Genomic DNA, 27,714 nt, shown 5'->3' on the forward strand with positions numbered 1-27,714 from the left:
TTGAACGACATCTAACAGATTATAACGGCTTTAACATACACCTTTCTAAGTTTTGTGTCACAAAAACACTCCATAATCCACTCAAAACGCTTTAGAAACCCATTTTTGGATCACAAATTACCAGTTGTAAATGCTTTAAATAGAAGTTCTAACCATTCTACCGGAAGATGCTGGTCGCTACGGCGCCCTCCACGCAGCAGCCAAGAAAAAGGTCCGTGACACCTCCCTCACCACCCGTTCCCCCTTAATTTGCCAACCGATCACTTTCGTTTTTTTTTTTTTTTTTTGCGGTAAGCCGTAGAGAATATCATTAAACTGTATTAAAAAAACAAAACAATGGAAGTATATGTAATGTCCTTACTAATGTGTGTGTGTGTGTGTGTAGTCCTGGTATTCACTGCTGCACTATGAACCCCCAAATGTCCCCACAACTACCAATACCAGTATTATTTCACCTTGTGTGGGGACATTTTCTTAGTCCCCATAAGGAAATAACTCATGAATCATCCAGAATAAGGGATCTAGACAAGGATCCAATTTAAAAATCCAGAATTTTTATATTAATAATTACATTCTTTGGTAAATGCTAAAGCATTTGTCAGTGAGGCTTGGGTTTAGAGTTGGTGGAAGATGACAAAATATACAGTATGTAGTACAGTATAAAATCATTAAGAGTCCCCATAAAACCCAGTGTGTGTGTGTGTGTGTGTGTGTGTCAGGTAGGCAGCACATCCAACGAGGGGGGCAAACATTCCAAAGATTCCGGATCTCAAACCTCTGTCAAGCTCTGTGTGTGTGTGTGTGTGTGTGTGTGTGTGTGTGTGTGTGTGTGTGTGTGTGAGTGTGAGTGTGAGTGTGTAAGGGAGCTTTTACTCAGGTCACATGAATAAATGGATTTTTTTCAAACACTTTGTTTTAAGAAGCCAAAAATCACCAGGGGCCCCTTTCACTTGCGTGCACACACACACACACACACGCACGCACACACACACACACACGCACCAACAGAAGTACATGCTGGCATGAAGACACTCTCATGGTTATTTTTGCCTTGGTGACGACTTGAACTCTCTCTGGTCTGGTATGAACATGCACATAAATATGATCTCTCGATGTCTACCAAACCTTTGTCCAAATAAGCCTTTATATTATTAAAAACGACAAGTGTTTAAACTCTTTTTTTTTTTTCCCTCTCATCTCTCAGCTGTGTCCAACTCCAAATAAAAGCATTGTGTGTTCTGGTAATCTTTCAGCACAACTTAATAACTTGCTCTGGCTTAGATTAATCTCACGACAGAATAAAGTTACAGCCTTATACCAAACACACCATTACTGGAACCAGCATCATACTCTTCACATAAACTTGGTGCATAACATCACAGTCATACATCATGTGATACAAACACTGTACTCATCAAGATTCACCTAATACGCTAAACACTCACAGAAGTTTATTCATAAAGTGATTTAATCAGCAACCCAGAACTCAAAGATCAGACAAACTGAAAACAACACTAATGGCTTGTGTCTTACATTCTTCCAGAAAGTATAACACCATAGTATTGAATGAATGCATACATTGCTTTAAAAGTACCACATATTTTTAGACATGGCACCATGGTATTCCTGAAAGTAACTAGAATAGCACCATGTAAATAACACCCCATAGTGTAGATATGATATGACAGATGTTGAATATGTCACTTCATGGAATTGTTATCATTGTAATGTATACGATAAAACTACTCAGCAAGCATTTTTTGTATATAAAAGATGTCTAATAGACGTCTAAACATAGTCGTCTTGGCTAAAACATGGCTAAATTTGGGCAAAAATTAATGATTATACTAGGGTTGTATGACGGTTTACCACGATTTGAACGTGCACGATTATCATACCATGAACAATTGCATATCAACGGTTTTAACCCTTAAAGACCGAGACAGCCGCCCGCGGCTAAAAATAAGTATTGCTCTTAAATGTTTAATAACTTTTGATCCGCTGATCCGATTCATACAATTCAAAGATTGGCATAAAGAAGAGAATCTCAGCTTTCCAGTGCTGTATCACATAACATTCGCGGAATAACATAACATTCAGAGGCTCCGGAATCAGTGCGGTTACGTCATCAACATTTGACAACGCTGATTTGACAAAGAAACGCTCGTCACTGTGTCTCCGGACAAATCAGACATGATACATTGATGCATTGTCCCTCCTCCATGCCCAGATTGGTTCAAACTCGCTATATCACAACCAATAAGCATAGGTTTCGCTTTTGTTTGTGGACCAAGCTTTTTGAACAACACGGAATGAGAGAAAGGCATACATTTATGCGCGGCTAAATAAAACGCCAAAAAAAAAGTTTTGCATGAAATAATTCTCATACTAAGTACTTTTGCATGCACAGCAGCACAGAAACATGACAAAACAGTGACACAGCAAAGACGAACTGCTGCTCTTGCTGTTTTCAAAAGACGCAAATGAAGGTGCAGCTGTTTGTCTGCATTGCAGACAACCATTTCCAAATCCATATCCATAGACAACCATATCCATGCTGGCACATAAAACCTAAGGATGTTCCATATTGAATCTAGTTTCGTGATGTAACTATTTATAGCATAGTAAATATTTATATCTATTTTTTACTGAGGATTTGCACCATGTTTATTTGGACTTTATTTGGACTTTGACACATTATTTATTATTTTCTTATTTTTATTTGTTCATTGTAAGTGGTGTTGTTTATAGTAACTAAAAATATATTATTTGGAAAAAGTCAAATTTGCTTCACTGTTCTATTATTTTGTAACATTTGTAACATACCGTATACCGCGAAACCGTCAAACCGTGGTATTGTTTTAGACGATTATCATACTGTAAAAAATTCATACCGTTACAACCCTAGATTATACACATATAAAGTCTGTCTAATCTGTCTATTTGTCGACTATAGTCTAGTTTTGGACTATTCTTAGATGTCTATTCGATTTTCACTTAAGTTTATCCTTGTTTTAGCCAAGTTGTCTAAGTTTAGACGTCTATTAAACAAAATTGTTTGCTGGGATATGTTGTCAGAGTCTTTCATTGTCGTGTTTTGAGTTTCTCTTTCTGACTTTCTACACAATAACCAAAGAAACACACACACACAAAATAAGAATTGAAGAGTCTTTAAATTAACACACACAAATACATACGGTGAGCAGAAATCTCGAAAGCTCTCATATGAAGCGAGTTTCAGGATGTTCGTTTTCGCTGAACGGAAACGGCTTCATCTACAGTAACGGTCGCGTTTGCTCAAACTATATAAACTTTAACGTCAAATATGTCCGCATGTGTGTATGTTTTATATGAATCAATAAACATTGCGACTTTATGACTTTAAATTAGAGGAATGGAGAGAGATGAAAGCGAGCAGCCATGTTGTCAAACATTAACTCCATCTTCACCTCATTCACCGCTCAGAGTTTATTTCCGCACGTTTTAACACATTATAATGCAATATTATCACATAAAGTGCTATATTATTGTCTAAAACACCGGGTTTTGGATACCAGGAGTGTTTTTAATGGAGGATTGTGGCAAAAGTGAAGAGCAGAAGTTCGGTTTTGACTCACCGGAGCGAATTTCCGCCGCGCGGATCCGTTAAAAAGCCTCCACCATCATCACAATGTCATGTCGGTCTGTGATTTCTCAGTATATTCTCATTGTATCTGATGATTCAGTTGATGTTGAGTCAAGATTCAGTCACTGGATCTCCGGTGTAACGACAGACCGACTGTGTGTGTGATCGCCATTCTGGAGGAACTCAGCAGCGAGACTCATTGAACAGTACACACACGCACACACACGCACATACATACATTCTCTCTCTCTCTCTCTCTCTCTCTCTCTCTCTCTCTCTCTCTCTCTCTCTCTCTCTCTCTCTCTCTCTCTCTCTAATATTGGTTCAAAAAATAAAACCGACAGAAATTAGATATTGAGAGCCAAACAAATGTGTTTTGTTTTTTATTTCTAAATTGAACATTATTTATGATTCATTACCTTGCTTATAGTGTATACCCCCTATGTTGTTTAAAGCCTATATTAAAAATACTATTTGAATTTATTGCATTATTTTATTTGGAAATGTGTTTTATGCATCATTTGTTTAAATGGATTTTTTACAATTACATTTTTATGTTATGAATAAAAAATATTACACACACACATTAAATTATTATATCAAACTTCTTTATATAAATTTCTCAGCAGGTAATACTTCACTTAAATTATTATCTTTGCTGGTATATACATATGGAGGACAAAACTTGCAAAAACAATAATTAAATAAATAAATATGCAAATAAAGAAAATTAATTAATTAATTAATGCACAGTTGCACATAAATGCATAAATAAAAACAATAAACAAATATGCAAATAAATAGATAAATATAAATTTTATAAACTGTATACTATATATTTATTTATACACACACACACACACACACACAAAATCTACAGAAGTAGATTCTTCCCCCTTTCACACCACACTAATAATATTTAGATGTAGATTTATATATATTTACATTTATTTATTTATTTATTTGAGTATTTATTTATTTATTGTTTTATTTATGCATGAATTTGTAGATTTACATACACATTTATTTATTTATTTGCGTATTTATTTACTCATTGTTTTATTTATGCAGGAATTTGTAGATTTATATATACATTTATTTATTTATTTGCATATTTATTGTTTTATTTATGCAGTAATTTTGTATTTATTTATTCATTTGTTTATTTATTTGCATATTTATTTATTTATTGTTTTTATTTGTTTAGTAATATGTGTATTATTTATTCATTTATTTATCTATTTACGTATTATTTTTTTATTGTTTTATTTTTGCATGAATGTAGATTTATATATTTGTAGATTTATATATACATGCATTCATTTATTTATTTATATGCATATTTATTAATTTATTTATTCAGTAATATGTTTTTTTTTTATTCACAGGTTTCATTCTCCAATCTCCATACACACACAGAGACACACACAAACATCAGTTGGTTGATAAATAAATACACATTAGGGCAGATATAGCAAAAATAAATGTATAATTTATATATTTTTAGCTACAACCCAATTAATAAATGATAAATAAATATAAATATTTCAATATATATTTATAATAAATATTTAGATATGATATAATGTATTTATTATTAATTATATAGCTATAATAATAATAATAATAATACATATTTTAAGCTTTGAAAAGCATTTTCCTTCTGCATAACATAACAAAGGTAAAATGTTAAATTCTAGACAACACAATACCAATATTTTAACATACATAAAAGTTTAGAAATCAATAACCTTAAGTTTTAAATGATCTCCTAAGGTTTTCCAGCAGTACATATAACTTTATTTTAGAGATTTTTGTTGTTTTTTAACCTATTTTATAGCCCCCATTTCAGAATAATATCTGCCTGCAGTATCTGACAGTATCAGTCACACAATAGCAGCAACAATCAGTGCATTAGTCTTTAAGGAGCTTCTATTATGTACAAGTTACAATCCATCATGTGGAGTGATTATATTACAAACATGCTCATTCATGTCATCCCACTATAATTTTACATTATTAGCATTCTTCTCTGCAACACAAAAGATGTCCAACATTCAGAAGAAGCTCTTAAACTTATCTAGAAGTATCATCTTTAAACTAAAAACAAACATGAAGGACTTTAAGAGGAATATAGCATTGGTATTACAGTATACAGTATATATGCTGCCTACAAACAATCATCTCCTTTTGTGTTTGGCAGGAGGATGAATATACTGTTTTACAGGGCCGGACCAGCAGGAGGTATTTTTGGGTGAACTCCTCCTCTGCGTTTGTAAAATATGAAGTCAGTGTTCACCCACCCGTGAGATATGTTTAGATCTGAGAGCCCGACTAATGACGGAGACGACAGAGATCTGATGTTTACCAAACTGATTTTGGGGAGTTATTTAGGGGTAAATCTGCATTTCAAGAGCAGTTGAAAAAGACTCAAGTCTTATTTGATTTATTTCGGCTAGAATAAAAGCTGTTTTAAATTTTCTAAACACCATTTTAGCTATATAATTATTAGCTATATTTTTACGATAGTCTACAGAACAAACCATCATTATACAATAACTTGTTTAATTTCCCTAACCTGCCTGGTTAACCTAATTAACCTAGTTAAGCCTTTAAATGTCACTTTAAGCTGTATAGAAGTGTTCTGAAAAATATCTAGTCAAATAATATGTACTGTCATCATGACAAAGATACAATAAATCAGTTGAAATAAGTTATTAAAGCTATTATGTTTAGAAATGTGTTGAAAAAAATCACTTCTTTAAACAGAAATTAAGGGAAAAAAAAAACAGGGGAGCTAATAATTCTGACTTCAACTGTAAAGTTGAATATAAATGACTTAATACATATATATATATATATATATATATACACACACACACACACACACACACACACACACACACACACACACACACACACACACACACACACACACACACACACACATATATGTATATATATATATGTACACATTCATACACACACACACACACATATATATAAATAAATTAGTATTTTTAAACTCACATATACAACACAATTTTTTTTTGTAATTAAAAATGTCATTTTACTTTTATGATTTCATGATTTATGTTTTATAGAAAGAGGAATACGTTAAATAAATAAATAAATAAATAAATAAGTAAACAAATATAACTGATAAAAATAATGTTCCTAAAATATACATTTTTTTTAAAAGAATAATAAATTTTCAGTTTTGACCTTATTTTTTCATGTAAGCGTGGACAGCCATTTGAATCCTATTGGCTCGAAACATCCGGTCTCATTCACTTCCTTTGTTTTATAGTCATTTTAAAAAAAAAGCCATTTATGTTGCTTGGTGTTACAAATGGTATATTCTTTTTATATAATGTTTTCCCTTATGTATAAGCAAACCTGTTTGCAGAGCAAGTAGTTCAACCATTTTTTTAAACATTTATTATTTCTAGTCCTTTTCCCATATTAATCGGAAGTTCTAAAACAATGGCATGAATGCAAACTTACTTAAGCATTGCAGAATAAAGCCATTAAAAATATAGCATAAATAACATTTGCTGAGAATATTTTAAGATTCACATGAAATACACTGTAAAAAATAAAAAAAATTGCCTTAAATTTTTTTGTTGAATCAAATAAACTTTGTATAACTTAAAAAATGTAAAATATTAAAATAAGTTAAAGCAAAATTAACTTATTTGTTGTCTTGACTTTTTTTCATTACATTTCTCAAAGTGTATAGATTTCAATTTCAATTTGTTAATGTCAATCATTGGCCCATGAACATTTCCTATTTGATATCAAACAATTTCATAACTGTAACAAGAGGCAATTCAATCCTATCTAAATGTTAAAACAGCTGTCGTAACCTGATTCATCAATAAGTGGAGCTTTTTGACTTCTTAGATGCTATGGAAATTAAAATGTAACACAGGAAATACGTTAGAACCATTGTTATTGTTTACATCCCTCAAAATGGTTTATAGTTGGCTCGGGTTATTGTCAAAGTTAAATGATGAGCTTATGTTCATTCAATAAGCCACACCTCCTTGATTGGCCACACCCACCAACATCAGCCACATGCTTAAAGGCTGGCCACACCCTAATGTACATCAGCGTCTGAAACCTAAGCTGTGAAAAAACCTGCAGCACGTTCATCTGTGCAGAACATTCTCCTGTGTTACATGATATCCCTCCTGAACAGGTCATTAACCACACTCCTTTCTTCTCCACACACCATCTCCTCTCTGTGTGAATCACTGTCTCAGAAAAATCAGCAGCCATATCTGTATTTAAACACAGAAAACACGTCAGCTTGTCTACAACTACATCCATATCCCACACGGGAAAAGAAGATTTAAATAAAAGGTCCTGTTAAGTGCTTTGAAATGTGATTGTGCATCTTTCTATTCGATGTTTGACGTAATCTCAAGAGAGGGCGGGGCATAGAGTAGCTCCGCCTCTTTTAGCTTTATCACAGCTCTGCTTGTGAGAGTGATTGAGCTAAAGCACATCAAATGAAAAGGAAATGAGAAGGGGGCGGAGCATGTCAGATACTAGAGAGCATTTGATTGGTCAGAGGATTTGATGAGAAACTGAAGTATGAGGTGACGTGAAAAACATCTTTGAGGCGGAAGTGACAAACTGCAAGCTTTGGAAGTTTCTGTCTTCTAAATGTAAATTTTATCACTGTTTTGGAGCACACTAGCTTATAGATGAATTACCGGTTTATAAACATTTAGTATGCGTGTGCCGAGAGATTGCAGAAAAAAAAACGGGAGCACTAGAATTTACAGCGAGGGAATGACATCAGATGGGGTACAGAGTTTGTTGTTGTCTTACAGATAAGTAGTTATATTGTTTACATTTTATATTATTTACATAATGCTTTCAGCATATTATAACAGCTTGTCACCCAGTGATAAGCACAGCGATTCGGCAAAATTAACGTTAAAGTGAGCGGCGTTCATCTGACTGGTCCTTTTGCGATAGCACCCTCCCAATGGATATTGGATAAGAGGAAATGGCCAAGCATCCAGCCGAAATATACAACTACCTCATTGAAACTCCAAGTGATTTTACAAGAGAGAAGTTCAAGGCCTACAAGTCTTTGGATGCCGACAATTTTGTTCTGTGTGGTCATGTGCAATAAATAATGTTCCATGATTACCAGATTTAAAACTTTGTAGTGCTAAAAACCGAGTTTCTGCCTAGGTAAAGACAAGGAAAGAACACAGAGCTATACAAGGCCTGGGTAATCATCAACAAGCACAACAACTGCATTCTGACAGCAAACTGCAGCTGTATGGCAGGGTATGTGAACTTACATGTTTACATTTCATTCTAAGCATTCAGTGTCCGCAGGTGAATTCACCATATTTAACTGTTTTTGCGGAAATCTTTATCGATAGTCTACAAAACAAATCATCATTATACAATAACTTGCCTAATTACCCTAATCTGCATAGTTAACCTAATTAACCAAGTTTAGCCTTTAAAAATAAACAAACAGAGGGGCTAATAATTCTGACTACAACTGTAAAGTTGAATATAAATGAATTAATACATATATAGAAATGAATTAATACTTTTTAAACTCACATACTGTATACAACACACATTTAGTTTTTTTGTAATTAAAAATGTCATTTAACTTTTATGATTTTATGATTTATTTTTTTATAGAAAGAGGAATAAATTATATAAATACATAAATAAACAAATAAACATAACACATAACAAAGCACATAAAAATAATGTTCCTAAAGGTAATAATTTTTTTAAATAATAATTAATTTTCAGTTTTGACCTTATTTTTTATGTATAAGCGTGGACACAGCCATTGGAATCCTATTGGCTTGAAACATCCAGTCTTATTCACTTCCATTGTTTTATAGTCATAAAAAAACAGCCATTTATATATATATTTCTAGTCATTTTCCCATATGAATTGGAAGTTTTAAAACAATGGCATGAATGCAAACTTACTCAAGCATTGCAGAATAAAGCCATTAAAAATATAGCATAAATAACATTTGCTGAGAATATTTTAAGATTCTGAAGATGAAATACACGGTAAAAAACTTCTTGCTGCCTTAATTTTTTTGGTTGAATCAAATAAACTTTGTATAACTTAAAAAATGTATTCGGAACCTGATTAACATACTAAAATAAGTTAAAGCAAAATTAAATTATTTGTTGTCTTGACTTTTTATTCATTACATTTTTTTTCACAGTGTATAGTTTTCAATTTCAATTTGTTAATGTCATTCATTGGCCCATGAACATTTCTTATTTAATATTAAACAATTTCACTGTTTAAATTACAGCTTAAACTGTAACAGTTTAATTCACCATATGTAACATGTCTTTTCCGAAATCATTGCTGCAATCAAAAATTGGTAATGTTCAGTGGTGTAAAGTAACTAATTACAAATACTGTAATTACGATAATTGAATAGTTTTTCTCAGAATTCATAATTCAGTAAGTAGTTTTATAAATGTCTACTTTTACTCTCCTTGAGTACATTTTTAGTGCTGTATTGGTACTTTTACTCCACTACTTTTCTTCAACCTGCAGTCACTACTTTATTTTTCTTCAGTCCTGTGATTCCTGTCCAATCAAATCACACATAGAAGGTAAATCGCATCTTAATGGACTACCTCAAGACATGGGCCATTAATAACTGCAGCAAACTGTTTGGAAGCGTTAAAAGTGTCCAAAGAAGATGCCCAAAATTGCCACACACTTGTTGACCCAGAGACTGTTTAGATGCATGTCACTGATGAGAAGATAAAGGATGTTTACTCTATCATGACCAAAATGGCCTTAAACAGCCAGCAGGCACAAGATGTCAACATGACGTCAGATTGACGTTGTACTCTAATGTCAAGGGGACGTTGCATTTTGTGTGGAAATGAAATCAGGTTGACGTCAGAACTCAAAGTCAAGCCAATGTCCAATGTCCAACGACCTGAAACAAACCAAAAATCAACGTCTAATGATGTTACAGCTAGATGTTGTGTGAACATTACCCCTATGACGTCCATCAGACGGATTTTGGTTGCCATGCATGATAAATAAATGTCAGTATTTGGCGTCAATATGACGTTGGTTTAAAATGTTGGCTCGACGTTGGATTTTGGTCACTTTCCAACTCAACCTAAAATCCACCAAATATCAACGTCATTATTGGACTTGCTATTTACTCGCAATTTAAATCTTAATCATTAAATTCTTCCTCATTCGCTAAGTATTTGTCTCTCCTACTTAGGGTGACCAAACCCTTAATACATTTATACAAACAAAACTGCTTTAAAAACGGTCTGTCCCTCGAGCATCCGCCTGTTGTTTGTAGCTTTAGCCTGCTAGCGCCGCTGGTCAGCTAAAGCTACCGACCTCTTTAACCATACACTTTTGACTTACTGGCTTTGCTCTTTACCCCGTAAAATGTCGCTTCTGTCTCTGTCCTTGTGTGCAGGAGAAGCATCGATGGAGGCGTTGGAGCTGGAGCTGGAAGAAGTGGAGTCCCAGATCCGCGAGCTGGTGGTAAGACGGTCGCGGCTACGGGAACGACTTCTCGTCGTACCTAATGCTAAGGCCGTCTCATCACCTAAGGTACGTGGAAATTACAACCACATCATTCCCTCTACCTCAACCCCGCGTCCTTCTCTGTCCAGGCCCAGCGCACCCGGGGCGCGGCTCAGCCAGGCGTCGTTCACGCCGACACCCGGCTACCATGGCGCCTGGGTGCAGCCGCGCAAGGTGCTTCCCAGATCCCGGGGCAGAACGTCTCCGCCTGTGTTCGAGATCTCCACGGAGAACCGCTTCTCCCCTCTCCGCGAGTCGGGTCCCGATGTGGCCATCATCGGTGACTCGATCGTTCGTCACGTCCGTGCCGCCTCCTCAAAAGGTAATAAAGTACGTACTTTCTGCTTTCCTGGTGCCCGTGTGAGAAATATTTCTACACAGATTCCAACCATGCTGGGCGCTGCCGAGAGCCCTGGTGCCGTTGTCCTCCACGTGGGGACAAACGACACCGGGCTCCGGCAGTCGGAGATCCTGAAGAAGGACTTCAGGAGCCTGATCGAGACGGTACGACGCACCTCGCCCGCCACGCAGATCATCGTTTCTGGGCCGCTTCCTACCTACCGCCGAGGAAATGAAAGGTTCAGTAGACTTTTAGCTCTGAATGAATGGCTAATAACATGGTGTAAAGAACAGAAATTGCTCTTTGCTAATAACTGGAATCTTTTCTGGGAGCGTCCTAGGCTCTTCCGTCCTGACGGCCTGCACCCCAGTCGAGCCGGAGCTGAACTCCTGTCGGACAACATCTCCAGACTACTTCGCACCATCTGACTAGCAGGTAAAAATTCACAAAATTCACACTATAGCCACCTAGACTCTTGTTCACCCCACTTAAACATCAGTAATGCATATCTGGTGAATCCTATAGAGACTGTGTCTGTTCCTCGTATTATTAGATTAAGAAATAAACGTACTGTGTGCTCCAGGAAAAATCTAGTAAGTATCAAACCAGAAAAACCAGTAGAAAGTGAAAATACAAATTTCGTAAAACTTGGTCTCCTAAACATCAGGTCACTTGCACCTAAAGCACTTATCATTAATGAAATAATAACAGAAAACAATCTTAATGCACTCTGTCTCACTGAAACCTGGCTGAATCAAAATGACTATATTAGCTTAAATGAAGCAACTCCTCCAGGATTCTTATATAAACATGAGGCTCGTCAAACTGGTCGTGGTGGTGGAGTTGCATCAATCTTTAGGGATTTCCTTAATATTAAACAGAGAAACGGACTTATGTTTCGCTCCTTTGAAGTATTATCGCTTAATGTTCAGCTTCCAGATACTATACAAAAACCTATGTTATCTCTCGCTTTAATCACCATATATAGACCCCCAGGACCCTATGTCAAATTTCTAAAAGAATTTTCTGATTTTATTTCTGACTTACTAGTCAAAACTGATAAAATGCTAATTGTAGGTGACTTTAACATCCACATAGATGACGCTAATGATACATTAGGGCTCGCGTTTATGGATTTAATACACTCACTTGGGATAAAGCAAAACGTTGTGGGTCCAACCCATCGCTTAAAGCATACATTAGATCTAATTCTGTCTTATGGAATCGAGGTTATTGACGTAGACATTATACCACAAAGTGATGATATTACAGATCACTACCTCTTACTATATAAGCTATGTTTACCTGAAATCAGCAAACCCGCTCCAATACTCCGCCCTAGTAGAACTATTGTTCCGTCAACTAAAGATGAATTTATAAATAACTTACCTGATCTCTCTCTATTTCGTAATGCACCCGCAAACTCAAATGATCTTGATGTAGTAACCAGCAGTATGGATGCCATCTTTACTAGCACACTAAATACTGTGGCACCCATCAAATTAAAAAAGGCTAGAGAGATTAAAACTATACCATGGTATAATAGTCATACTCGTGCGCTCAAAACAGCAACCCGCGCCCTGGAACGTAAATGGAAAAAAACTAATTTAGAGGTCTTTAGAATTGCGTACAAAGACAGTATGTCCAGCTATAGGAGGGCTCTAAAATCTGCCAGGACCGAGCACCTGCGCAAACTGACAGAAAATAATCATAACAATCCTAGATTTTTATTTAACACCATCTCTAAATTAGCAAATAATCGGTCATCCTTGGAACAAACTACTCCACCGCAAATTAGTAGTGATGACTTCATGAATTTTTTCAGTAATAAAATAGAAGGCTTTAGACAGAAAATAGGAGATGCCAAACTTTCTGCACCGGCTTATACTCCAAATCCTGTAAATATTTCATTAAATCATAATAATAACCTACACTGCTTCAAAATCATAGAACATGAAGAGTTAGTAAAAATTATAAATAGCTCTAAACCAGCTACGTGTATGCTGGACTCAATTCCAACAAAATTACTGAAAGAGCTGCTACCTGCTATAGGAGAACCTCTTCTTAACATTATCAACTCTTCTTTATCTATAGGTCATGTTCCAAACTCTTACAAGCTAGCTGTTATTAAGCCTATTATTAAGAAACCGCAACTAGACACCAACAACTTAGCTAACTATAGGCCTATTTCTAATCTTCCATTTATGTCTAAAATACTAGAAAAAGTTGTTTCCACTCAATTATGCTATTATCTGCAGACGAACAATATTTTTGAAGTGTTTCAGTCAGGTTTCAGGGCTCACCACAGTACAGAAACCGCCTTAGTGAAAATAACCAACGATTTACTCTTAGCTGCTGACCGAGGGTGCGTCTCGCTATTAGTTTTACTCGATCTTAGTGCGGCATTTGATACCATTGACCACAATATCCTCATAAATCGCTTAAAGTCTACAGGTGTCCAGGGACAGGCTCTACAATGGTTTAAGTCATACTTAACTGACCGCTACCAGTTTGTGAATCTTAATGGACAGCCTTCACAAATCTGCCCAGTAAAGTATGGGGTGCCTCAAGGATCAGTTTTAGGCCCTTTACTGTTTACAATTTACATGCTACCTCTGGGAGACATTATTAGAAGACATGGGATCAGCTTTCACTGCTATGTAGATGATACTCAATTATATATTTCCACTAAACCTGACGAGACGTCTGAACTTTCTAAACTAACTGAGTGTATCAAAGACATCAAAGACTGGATGACCAACAATTTTCTTCTCTTAAACTCAGACAAAACAGAATTATTACTTATTGGGCCTAAATCTTGCACACAGCAGATCTCGCAACTCAATTTACAATTAGAGGGATACAAAGTTAGCGTTAGCGCTACTATAAAAGATCTGGGTGTCATATTAGACAGCAATCTAACTTTTAAAAACCATATATCCCATGTCACAAAAACTGCCTTCTTTCATCTGAGAAATATCGCTAAATTACGAAATATGCTATCCATCTCAGATGCAGAAAAGCTAGTCCATGCTTTTATGACTTCGAGACTGGATTACTGTAATGCTCTATTTGCTGGCTGCCCAGCATCCTCTATTAACAAACTTCAATTAGTACAAAATGCAGCAGCCAGAGTTCTGACCAGGTCTAGAAAATATGATCATATCACCCTAATTTTATCCTCCTTACACTGGCTGCCTGTTAAATTTCGTATTGAATTTAAAATATTACTTCTCACCTATAAAGCTCTAAATAATCTAGCTCCTGTTTATCTAACCAACCTTCTGTCTCGCTACGAACCAACTCGCTCCTTAAGATCTCAAAATTCAGGGCTTCTGGTAGTACCTAGAATAGCAAAATCAAGTAAAGGAGGTCGAGCCTTCTCTTTCATGGCTCCTACACTCTGGAATAGCCTTCCTGGTAATGTCCGAGGCTCAGACACACTCTCCCAGTTCAAAACTAGATTAAAGACCTATCTGTTTAGTAAAGCATACACTCAATGCATCACCTAGCGGGTTCCACACTGGCTTCTGCATCTTGCTTATATATACTATGAACAGCAGCTACGCTAATTATTCTCTTTATTCTCTATTTTCACCTGGGGATACTCATCCCGAGGTCCTCAGATTAGGCGGAGTCACTGATTGGATCCAAGACCAGCGACGTGATGATCCCAAGGATTCCATATCTGGGACCAGGCCATATCCTGAGCTGCTGCTGCGCTGATGGTCGTGGGGAGTGGAGAACATGAGTCTGATTCCAGCGACACTCCAGGGACAGACGAGTCTTCACTGAGGCCATCTTCCAGCATAAACCACGGCGAATGAAGTTCTGCACAAGACTTTTGGCCAGCGGAGAAATTAAAATGGTCGTGCCCAACTGAGTCTGGTTCTCTCAAGGTTTTTTTTCTTCACTCCCATCAGGTGAAGTTTTTTTTCCCTCTCCGCTGTCGCCACTGCCTCGCATGGTTCAGGATTGGTAGAGCTACGCATCGATGAATTTGCTCTTCAGTGTTTGAACTCTCAGTAATGATTAAATCACACTGAACTGAGCTAAACTGAACTGAACTGAACTTAAACACTAAAACCTGAACCACACTGTTCCAGTTACTGAACCACACTGTTCCAGTTACTATGACCATTTATGTGAAGCTGCTTTGACACAATCTACATTGTAAAAGCGCTATACAAATAAAGCTGAATTGAATTGAATTGAAATCAAAATAACGTTATGCTCAGACTCTGGCTAGACATTGAATTTTGGTAACCTGACATCACACATCAATGTACTACATAATGTTACGTTTACACACACACATGCACATATTACATGTAAATGCATCAGCTTTTTACAGCAAAATACTCACTACACTTGAGTACTTTTTGTCAGGGTTCTGCCACTTTGGTCTTGTAAATTCTTGTTTTGGTGGCAGAGCTCTGACACTACTCCTCCATGTCTGGTCCTGTTTCTGTCTCTGTGTGCGCGCGCGCGCCGTCGTGGGTGTACGCAGCGTGTGCGCGCTGCCACTTGATGTGGCCGCGCACGCTCTGCGTCCTTCAGACGCGCGCGCTCTTGTACTAGTGTTTGTGTTTGTTCTGCGCCCTCCAGTGTCGGCTCCAGCCCCTGAGCACCCTCCAGTGTCGGCTCCAGCCCCTGAGCGCCCTCCAGTGTCGGCTCCAGCCCCTGAGCGCCCTCCAGTGTCGGCTCCAGCCCCTGAGCGCCCTCCAGTGTCGGCTCCAGCCCCTGAGTGCCCTCCAGTGTCGGCTCCAGCCCCTGAGCGCCCTCCAGTGTCGGCTCCAGCCCCTGAGCGCCCTCCAGTGTCGGCTCCAGCCCCTGAACGCCCTCCAGTGTCGGCTCCAGCCCCTGAGCGCCCCTCAGTGCCGGTCCCAGTCCGGCTCCTTGCCCTGCCGGCGCCACCCAGACGTCTTGCCCTGCCGGCGCCACCCAGACGTCTTGCCCTGCCGGCCCCTGCCCGGCTACTTGCCCTGCCGGCACCACCCAGACGTCTTGCCCAGCCGGCCCCAGCCAGACGTCTTGCCCTGCCGGCACCACCCAGACGTCTTGCCCTGCCGGCCCCAGCCCGGCTCCTTGCCCTGCCGGCCCCCCACAGACCTCTGGTCTTGTTTCACCTCATAGACCCTCCCTGGGTCGTCCCTCCTGCTCCTCCCTGGTGTTCCTTTCCTCCACCCTGGACGGACCCTCCGGCTCCACCCTGGTTCCCTGCTAGGGCTCCTGACCCGCTGGACCCACCCTGGACAGTTCCTCCGGTCCCACCCTGGACTGATCCTCCCTTGTCTTGCCCTCCCATCCCTCCCTTGTTTGTCGTTTTGGTTCTGGCTTGGCTTCCCTCCCTCCCCCCCTTCATGTCGTCTTGCCTGTTCACCTCCCTGTCTTGTGTCATTAACCACTTAAACTCTGCTGCTATTTTGGGATTTCCGCCTGGATTTTGCCTACCCAAATTTAAAAGCTTCCCAAATCCACATGCAGAGGTGTAAATGCAAAAATTTGGTATCATTTTAAGAAAACCCTTTGAATTTTCATAAAACACTATTGAAAGTGTTTAAAATATCTGTATATGTCGTCTGTGTTATAATAAACACCTAAAAAAGAGGCGCTTTTTTTTTTTTTTTTATAAACCCAAATTTGAAAGTGTGCCTTTTAGATTCTGTGTGGTCTAGCGTGCTGTAATTAATTTTGGTGGTTCCTGCACATGTCTGTAATCATAGGAAAAATGAAAAATGTCTCCACTATAATCTATGCAAAAGTTATTGTATTCCAATTGATGAGAGGTGCTGTACAAGCCACAGAGACCGATTCTTGTTTACATATTTCACTATTCTTTTGTTTGATCAAACATAATTCACTGTGTTTGGACCACATCAGACACATAAAAGGATTACTTATGCACATCACCTCAAAAACACAGGAGAATGGCCCTGAATGGCACAGCATAAGGTAAGAGATGACAGCTGTCTGTGCTATCTGGGGCTGCTTATTGATCATGAATGTATTGTTTACATTTCTGCGCCATGGAAACACCACAATTCATTCAACAACTGTTTGGCATATGAATATAATTCAGTAAAAAGAATGCTACAACTGTATGAGCACCGGCAAGAGCTTTCATTTGAGCTGTAACTTGTACATGTGCCATATAAAAAAATATGAAAATGAACCAAAGTAAAATACCCAGCTCGGGTATCCAAAATACTGTGTATTTAAGTGGAAATAACTTTTATACAGTAGAATAAAAACCAAAGTGATGCATATGTGCATAAAATATAGATTCTACACATTTAAACGACACCACTTACGGGGGTCTGGTGCAACGCTAGCCCTTTAAATCTGAAAGCGAAAGTCGATGAAGTCACGGACCCGGTACCGGTTCTGCAGAGTTTAAGCCACAGGTGTCAAACTCAGTTCCAAAAGGGCCGCAGCTCTGCAGTTTAGTTCCAACCCTAATTAAACACACCTGATCAAACTAATTGAGTCCTTCAGGCTTGTTTGAAACCTACAGGTAAGTGTGTAGGAGCAGGGTTGGAACTAAACTGTGCAGGGCTGCGGCCCTCCAGGAATTGAGTTTGACACCCCTGGTTTAAGTGGTTAAAAGCAGTGTCAAATTTGGCATCCGACCGCGCAACACAACATTTTTGCTAATGCAACAGTTTTTTTTTTTTTGCAAAAAAGGCAAAAAAAAAAAAAGGACAAGTGTGCCAAGCTTGTGGCATTATATTTAAAAAGTCTTGAGGCTGTAATTGCTGCCAAACATGCATCAACAAAGTATTGAGGAAAGCCTGTGAATACTTACATCTAATTTTTCTGTTTTTTAAATTTTAATAAATTTGCATTAATTTAAAAAAATATTTTTTCACATTTTCATTATGGGATATTGTGTGTAGAACTTTGAGGGAATAAATGAATTTAATCCATTTTGGAATAAGGCTGTAACATAAAAAAAAAGAAAAATTGGAAAAAGTGAAGCGCTATGAATACTTTCCGGATGCACTGGATGTCACATGTGTAATTTGCATATTGCCATGTATCATTCATTAATTTTCCTTCAGCTTAGTCCCTTATTTATCAGGGTCCCACAGCGGAATGAACCGCCAACTATTCCAGCATATGTTTTATGCAGTGGATGCCCTTTCAGCTGCAACCCAGAAGTGGGAAACACCCATACACACACATTCACACATGCACTCATACACTACGACCAATTTAGCTTATTCAATTCACCTACAGCGCATGTGTTCGGAGGAAACCTGGAGGAAACCTACACGAACATGGGGAGAACATGCAAACCACACAGAATGCCAACTGGCTCAGTCGGGACTCGCAGCTACCTTCTTGCTGTGAGGCGACAGCGCTAACCACTTAGCCACCGTGGCACCTTACCATATATCATATATTTCTATATTTGAACGTAAACAGAGGCAAATATACAAGCTATAATATGTGTGTTTTTTTAGATAAAACATTCTGGAGACAGTAGAGATGCATTTATTTAAAATCTTAAAAACGGGCATAATAGATCTGCTTTAAAAAGACGGAAGATCTGTCATTATTTGAGGGATATTTTTTCGAGTTTGTGTGTAGTGTGCCCAGATGAGTTACAGCTGATACGTGGCTGGTTTATTTCTGTGTCGGTGTCATCTTAGAAGGGCAGGAACTCTGGGAGTGCGAAACCTGCGGAGAATGTGATCATGTGGACGGAGATAAACACAGTTTCCCTGTCGGTCTCTCACAGCACACAGACGAGTTGAACATTAACCACAGCGCTGCCCATAAACGGCTGATTTCAGAGGGTCTGGCACAATAAAAACACTGACACTGAAGGAAATCTGCAGACGCTCGTGCAGAAAGTGCTTGTGGCTGTAAATGGAAGCATGTTCTCTAGTTGGAGAAGAACCTACTTCTGTGTAAATACAGTATGACTGCAAACAAATAAACAAAGGTTTGTCTTGATTATGGTTAGGATTAATTGTAATGATGGATTATCACAGGCAACAGCAGTTAGTTAGCTCGTAATGTACTGATTGTATGCTCTGTAGGCCTTCATTTGATTTCCGCCACTTAACTTGAACAGCAAAAGACATGTTTTGTTTTTGTTAGCCATGCAGTGAACATTTCTAGCTTTCTATAGCCTAATTAGTTTTCTCATGTTTATAAAAAAGAAATACAGAAGTAATGCTTAAAAGCTAAGTCTAGAACAAAACATATTGGTTATTATTAATATTATTAATAATATTAATAATTATAGGGTGGCACTGTGGCTTAGTGGGTAGCACTGTTGCCACAGGGCCAGTTGGTGTTTCTGTGTGGAGTTATGCACTTTCAGCTGCGACCCATCTCTGGGAAACATTCATGCACACTCATACACTACGGACAATTTAGCCTACCCAATTCACCTATACCACATGTAATTGGACTGTGGGGGAAACCAGAGCACCCGGAGGAAACCCACACGAAAGCGGAGAGAACATGCAAACTCCACACAGAAACGCCAACTGAAACAGCCAAGGCTCGAACCAGCAACCTTTTTGCTGTGAGATGACAGCAGTACCTACTGTGCCACTACGTCGCCATTAATAATAATAATTATTATTATTATTATTAGTATAGTAGTAGTAATAGTAGTATTTATAATGTTTTTAATTGTTTATTATGTATAAATATAAAAAATATTAATTTATAAAATATAATTTTATATTTAATTATTATTATTATTATTCCAAATAAATACATTTTACTAATAATAAATAATTTAAAAATATTTAGTAAAAATATAAAGTATTCATATTTTAACAGCATATTACAAATAACATAACTTTATTAAATTTTCATAACTAAACATTATTTTAAAAATATTTTAAGATAAAAATTAAATCAATTATGTATTATTATTAAAAATAATAGTTTATATTATATTGTTTAAACATATTTATTTGTATTTATTTATAAATAGTGATAATAATAAATAAAACATGAATAATATTAATAATAATAATAATAGTATTGATCATATTTTTAATGATGTTTTCATAAAATCATGTAATAAATTAATTTAAATGAAAAACTTTTTGTATTGTTGACTGACGTGTTTAAGGAATGTTATTTTCTTCATTTCTTGTGTAAGATTAAATAAAAACAGAAGAAATAAAAAGAAAACTCTAAAACTAAAACTCTAGTATCATTATTCTGGTCTGATTTTATGCATATTTGATAAACCGGATAATAAACCACTTTGATGACCAGTTAATCCAACTTTGCATCAGTCACACTGAAATGCCATATTAACCCTAAAAAGCTGCACATATCATGACTGATACACGAGTTTCCAAGACCAATATAGCATCAATAAATACTTTGTAAAATAAACAATTTGATCTACAACAGGTATATCAGGTAACAGGTAAAAATAAAGACAAAAAAAACTGCCTAAAATGTTCTCTATTTTTTGTTTTATTATGTATTAAATCTTATATATATTTTTTGTTATCAAAATAACATTGTTGAGAGCAAAAAGTTGCACAAATGCCTAATGTATCAAATGTAAGGGAAAAAAAATCATGATATATGAATAAATTTGATCTTGCTGGATAGATGGTTGAACAAACATCTCAGTTCCAGAAAATGAATATTGTCTGCCAATTTTTTGGATATCTTAGGTCTTACAGGGTTAACTAAACTAGATCAACAAACCAGCATCAGCTTGTTTATTAATAAATACATAAACAGATTTATTTCAGCTGTGTGGATGTGCAGAGTTCAGTGAAGGTCAGTCGTGTCTGTTTAAATGTTGTCGCGCTGCCCTCCAGCGTCCAGAAGCGGGACAAAATCTCTAAACAAATGCGACTTGTTTTTGTGTGGATTGTTGAATCTAATTTTCAGGAAACGCATTTCTTTCGAATACAAAATATTTGGATATTTCTCTGCTAGATATTAAATCTGTATTCACAACTCAAAACATGGCGATAATCTGGAAATGAACAACTGAGTGTAGTTCTATCCAGCAGAGGACGCTGTCGGCGCAGTGATTTTCGGTAAAGGAATTCATCTGCATTACTGGTAGACTTGGTAGAGAAAGTGAGAGAGAGCACTGAAATTTGACAGCCTTTATTAACAATTAATTTAAAAACATTGTCATATCAATTTATTTACAAACAAAAATAAATATAAGATGTAAAATATTAATTAAAAACATGCATATTACAGTTCTTCTTCAACTAGGAAACACGGCGGATTATCACATTAACAGAGCAAGGTGCATTAACACAGATAATTAACACACCACTTAATTTAAATGTAAAAATAAATAAATTTGTCTACAAAAAGCATATTCTGTCACAATTGTCAGACAATTATTAAAGTTGTACTATGTGTTTCTAGAACACAAATAAATGTTTAAACGATGTTGTTTTACTTTTAAAATCTTTATTATAGAATGCACAGACATCAGTAGTCTCTTTCTATATAAAGAAATTGCATCAGTGTTCAAGAAAATGTTAAATACAAATATATATATTTTTACATTTAAATTGAGTGGTGTGTTGTGATAATCCGATGTGTTTCCTAGTTTAAGAAGAACTTCAACTGTTCATTTATTCATTTTCTTTTTGGCTTAGTCCCTTTATTAATCACGGGTCGCCACAGCGGAATGAACCGCCAACTTATCCAGCATATGTTTTACCCTGCGGATGCCTTTCCAGCTGCAACCCATCACTGAGAAACACATTATACTCTCCTTCACTATGGACAATTTAGCTTACTCAATTTCACCTATTGCACCTATTATCCAATTCACCTACATGTCTTTGGACTTCTGGGGGAAACTGGAGCACCTTAGGAAACCCACGCGAACACAGGGAGAACATGCAAACTCCACACAAAAATGCCAACTGACCCAGCTGAAGCTCGATCCAGCAACCTTTTTGCTGTGAAGCGACAGCGCTATTCTTGTTTGTATGTAAATTAATATGACGATGTTTTTAAATGAATTGTTTATAAAGGCTGTCATATTTCAATCTCTCTATCACTTTCTCTAACATAACAATAATGTAGATGAATTCATTAGGCTAACAGATGTTGTCTTAAATTGTAAGCCTATTACCTTTGGTCAAAAAAAATCTGTTGATTTTGAGTTGGTGTTGCGTTTGATTTTGTTTTTGTTTTCTATAGCTATCCAGGTAGCAAAGAATTCTGGCCCAGATTTGGCATCAAGCTGGCACAGCAGGCATTCATCCGTCTCTGGCATACATCACGTGGGCCAAATATGGCCCAGGTTTTACTGCCTTTAAGGCAGCACGTGTAACCCCGCCGGTCCTACACCACCCAATCCGCTCCGAACTGGGATCGAACTGGCGACCTTTCGCATGGGAGTCGGCTGCTCTAACAAGAAAGCTAATGACCAAGTCCTGTAGTATCTGTTGCTAGAGCACCTTTAGAGGTCAGAGGAGTGAGGTTTACTTGCACAGCATTTCACTAGCCAGGCTACGTTACACAAGCAAGACATCGGCCAAATGTCAAATGCAGTATTTGGCCCAGATGTTAAAAATTTCTATGTGGGCCACGTAAGTTTGGCCTAACTTGACCCACATTTAAAATACATTTAAATTATTTTTTGATTTAAGAAATATTTTGATGCTGAATTTAACATACATACATATATTTCACTAACCAAATTATTATTTTACAAATTAAATTATTATTATTAACCATTTTAGCCATTACCATTAGTAACACGCCTAAAGTGCAATGCTTCATGGGTTTATCAATTTTAATGCAGACGTGACACACCAAATATAGCTTCCAGACAATGGCCAAACATGGGCCATAGCTGACCCAGTTCAGGTCGAGTTATGGGTAATTAACCTAGCTGAGACATGGCCCAGATAATAGCCCCTTTCACACAGTGATACCGGGAAATATCTGGAAAAGTTCCGGAACGACTTTACCGGTATATTCAAAAAAGCGCTGTTCCACATCCATTCCAAAATACCGGTAAATTCTGACATCATTCACCACAAATGAGCTTTAAATGTAAACATTTGACTAAATTACAAACTCTGTGGATGAACAATATTGTGAAAAACTTTCGCAGGATCACTTTCGCATGTCGAGATGTTCATGATATGTGTGTGTGCTGGCGCTCACAGGCTGTTTCACAGGCACACGCAAAGCTTGAAGGTAAACAAACAACGGCTTATCATAAGCATCTCATCGATGATTATTTACACAGTTGGTATTAAGAAGAACATATAAACGTGATCTGACTAACTTCTAGCAGCTAAATGTGTCTGGAAAAATATTCAAAGGCTTTTATTCTCACAAACCGCGCGGACGTAAATGCGTCTGACTGTTGTGATTGGCTAAAGCAGACGTCTCACGTCAGCCCGTTCTACACGTGCACGCGCTTATTACGGCAATCTTCCTTCTGCATTCACACAGCGCAGCATTCCGGCAAATTGCTGGTAATGTTACAACTTCTCTTTCCGGAAAATAGCCAGAACGAATTTACCGGTATTTTCAAAAAGGACCTGTTCACACATACAACCTTTTCGGAAAATTGCCGGTAATTTTCCGGAAAGGTCTGTATGTGTGAAAGGGGCTATAAATGCCTTTCACACAGTGATACCGGTAAATATCCGGAAAATTTCCAGTACGTCTTTACCGGTATATTCAAAAAAGCGCTGTTCACACAGGCGAGGACGTTACGGAAATTTTCCGGAAAAGAGCATTCACACATCCATTTCAAAATACCGGTAAATTCTGACATCATTCACCACAAATGAGCTTTAAACGGCTCCGCTTGTATTTGTAAACATTTAACTAAATTACAAACTCTGTGGATGATCAATATTGTGAACAACTTTCGCAGGATCACTTTCGCATGTCGAGATGTTCATGATATGTGTGTGTGCTGGCGCTCACAGGCTGTTTCACAGGCACACGCAAAGCTTGAAGGTAAACAAACAACGGCTTATCATAAGCATCTCATCGATGATTATTTACACAGTTGGTATTAAGAAGAACATATAAACGTGATCTGACTAACTTCTAGCAGCTAAATGTGTCTGGAAAAATATTCAAAGGCTTTTATTCTCATAAACCGCGCAGACGTAAATGCGTCTCACTGTTGTGATTGGCTAAAGCAGACGTCTCACGTCAGCCCGTTCTACACGTGCACGCGCTTATTACGGCAATCTTCCTTCTGCATTCACACAGCGCAGCATTCCGGCAAATTGCTGGTAATGTTACAACTTCTCTTTCCGGAAAATAGCCAGAACGAATTTACCGGTATTTTCAAAAAGGACCTGTTCACACATACAACCTTTCCGGAAAATTGCTGGTAATTTTCCGGAAAGGTCTGTATGTGTGAAAGGGGCTATAGTCCATGTTTGGCTCTTATATGGAAGCCAGACTTGGTCCAATCATGTACCGTAATTCACTGCTACATGTGGGCCAAGCAAATGCTGATTGTGAGGGCCAGAGTTGGGCCAAAGAAATTTTGCTATGTGGGTACGTTTGTACTTTGGAAATTTAAGTTTATTTGTATAGCGCTTTTCCACAGAAAGTATTGTTCCAAAGCAGCTTTACAAAAGATGCACGTTATAATACTACAGTCAAAATCTGAAATTTAAGATGAGGTGTGTACCCACATAGCAAAATTTTTTTGCCCAGCTCTTGGCCATCATGCCGCAGTGAATTACGGTACATGACTAGACCAAGTCTGGCTTCTAGACAAGGGCCAAACATGGACCATATTTGGGTCAAGTCTCAGCCAAGTTAACAACCCAGAACTGGGCCAGAAATGTTGGTGTCACAACTGCAAATAATTTGATAAACCCATGAAGCATTGGGCTTTAGGCACACTATGGGCATGCTTTTTCTCGAAGTGATCTGATTGGTGGAATCTTTTTTTTTTAGCTCAAAAATAGGTAAAATGTGGGTCAAGACAGGCCAAACTTACCTGGCCCACATTTACATTTTTAACATCTGGGCCAAATACTACATTTGACATCTGGCCCAAGTCTTGTGTGCCGTCTTAGAGAGGCTCCAGCTCTGCCAAACCCAGGCCATGTTTGGCCCACATGCTGTATGCCAGTGCTAAATAAAATTTGCTACCTGGGTAAAGACTGGTTAGCTACAATTTTAACATGCCGCAGTGAATTTCGGTACATGACTGGACCAAGTCTGGCTTCCATACAAGGGCCAAACATGGACCATATGTGGGCCAAGTCTCAGCCGAGTTAACAACCCATAACTGTGCCTGAACTGGGCCAGATATGTTGGTGTGCCACGACTGCAATGATTTTAGGTGTGCTATGGGCATGCTTTTTCTGGAAGCGACCTGATTGGTAGAATTTTTTCCTTTACTCAAAAATTATTTAAATATATTTTAAAAGTGGGTCATGATACACCAAACTTACGTGGCCCACGTTTAAATTTTTAACATCTAGTCCAAATACTACATTTGATATTTGGCCCAAGTCTTGTGTGCCGCCTTGAAGATGGTGCCATCTCTGCCAAACCCGGGCCATGTTTGGCTCACATGCTGTATACCAGTGCTGAATAAATGCCATCTGGGCCAGAATGATTTGCTACCCGAGTATGGACAGGATAGCTACAATGTTAACCTGCAGTTTGACATATGGCCATATCGCAAAGTTTCTCTGGCCCAGATCTGGCCCACATAATCTGCTTTTGCTTGGCCTACATGCTGCGGTGAATTACAGTACATTAGTCTGGCTTCCAGACAAGGGCCAAACATGAACCATATCTGGGCCAAGTCCCAGCCAAGTTAATAACCCAGAACTGGACCATAAATGTTGGTGTCATGACTGCAAATAATTTGATAAACCCATGAAGCATTTTGCTTTAGGCATGCTATAGGTGTGCTTTTTTCTCAAATTGTCCTGATTTTCTTTACTAAATTTTTTTAAAATGTGTCAATACAGGCGTTATTATGTTTAGGATGTTATTTTAAAGAAATAGAGGTTTTGGGACATCTCTCTCACTATGTCTGTGTGTGTGTGTTTAAGAGTATTGGTGCATGAGGGAAATGTCCACTGACCAAAAAAGAGGTTGTCATGGAAACAGCGATGGATTTCTGGCCAATTCCTATAGATCCTGTTGGATTTTCCTTCTCTCTGTCACCATGCCAAGTTTTATTATTATTTTTATCTCAATATGCTTCTTAATGAGTGAAACAACTGCTCTCCATATACATAATTGCTGCTCTGTTGGTTTGAAGGGCTTCTTTTGTCCTCATTTATTAATAAAATCTTCTGGTAAACGAACTTATATCAACGGAATTTGAAATTGACCACTTCCGGTTTGAGTCGGTTAAGTCTATTAGCTCCTGTCTAAACAAACCCGTCAGTCACCATGAAACTGACCCGCAGAAGTGTTTAGTGAGCGGTTCTTTAGTCGGTGAAGTGACACTGATGAAAGTAAATGACCCGCATGTAGGTTAAACAGAACACGACACCGGCAAACCACACGCGACCTCCCCGGTTAACGGTAACGGAAGGCGCCGCGTGGGCTCGAGCGTTAATTATTCAGAGAAGCTGGAGATAAACTGCATCAGTCGCTCTACTGTAAACCGGCGGAGAGAGATTGTCTTACCTGTGCCCTCAGTCACCCAATCGGCCAAAATCACTTTACAGGCTACTCCAGAAGTTTGCGGTCAGTCTGTTCTCTTCTTCTTAAATGTAACTTAACTGGAAACAAGTTTATTTTCTTACATGATTTAATTTCAACAAACCATGATCTCATCATCAGCATCTTAAATCATTGATAGGTTTTAATATTTTAACTTAAAAACAACAACATATGAGCATTTATGTATTATTATTTGCATTAAATTACAAAAAACTAATTACTTGTGAGACCTTGGAGGAGTGATTCGGTGGCACAGTGGATAGCTGCCTAACAGCAAGAAGGTCGCTGGTACCAGTCCTAGCTGGGCCAGTTGACATTTTTGTGTGGAGTTTGCATGTTCTCCCCTTGTTGGCGTGACATGTGAGTTTCCTCTGAAATCTTTTGTTTGCCCCACAGTCCAAAGACATGTGCTATAGCTGCAGATTTATGCAGAATGATTTAGAGAGTGTAGTTACTAAAACTTACCACACAAAGTAAAAAAAAATTACTCCTCTA

The 27,714-nt window shown here is 37.7% G+C and overlaps 2 protein-coding genes and 1 long non-coding RNA gene across 12 annotated transcripts in view; 2 read left to right on the forward strand and 1 right to left on the reverse strand.

The window, feature by feature from the left end:
- Positions 1-3,845, reverse strand: part of dtnba (dystrobrevin, beta a) — a 58,276-nt gene extending 54,431 nt beyond the window's left edge. For 8 of the 10 annotated variants that reach the window (XM_087296397.1, XM_087296394.1, XM_087296396.1 and 5 more), the window contains exon 1: positions 3,618-3,835. The gene's annotated coding sequence lies outside the window, so the exon portion shown is untranslated. 10 annotated transcript variants of the gene reach the window in all.
- Positions 1-27,714, forward strand: part of LOC147839473 (uncharacterized) — a 503,025-nt gene that overhangs the window by 101,310 nt on the left and 374,001 nt on the right. The gene's annotated exons all lie outside the window — the stretch shown is intronic.
- On the forward strand, positions 10,820-17,163 carry LOC147839474 (uncharacterized). Its single transcript, XM_087298950.2, has 2 exons — positions 10,820-10,949; positions 11,107-17,163. Exon 2 carries the CDS (start codon positions 11,118-11,120, stop codon positions 11,982-11,984), a length of 867 nt encoding a protein of 288 aa, XP_087155076.1. The 5' UTR covers positions 10,820-10,949; positions 11,107-11,117; the 3' UTR covers positions 11,985-17,163.

This window comes from Danio rerio, chromosome 20 (genome assembly GCF_052040795.2).
Source record: "Danio rerio strain M-AB ecotype USA chromosome 20, GRCz13ab, whole genome shotgun sequence".
Classification (NCBI taxonomy): Eukaryota; Metazoa; Chordata; class Actinopteri; order Cypriniformes; family Danionidae; genus Danio; species Danio rerio.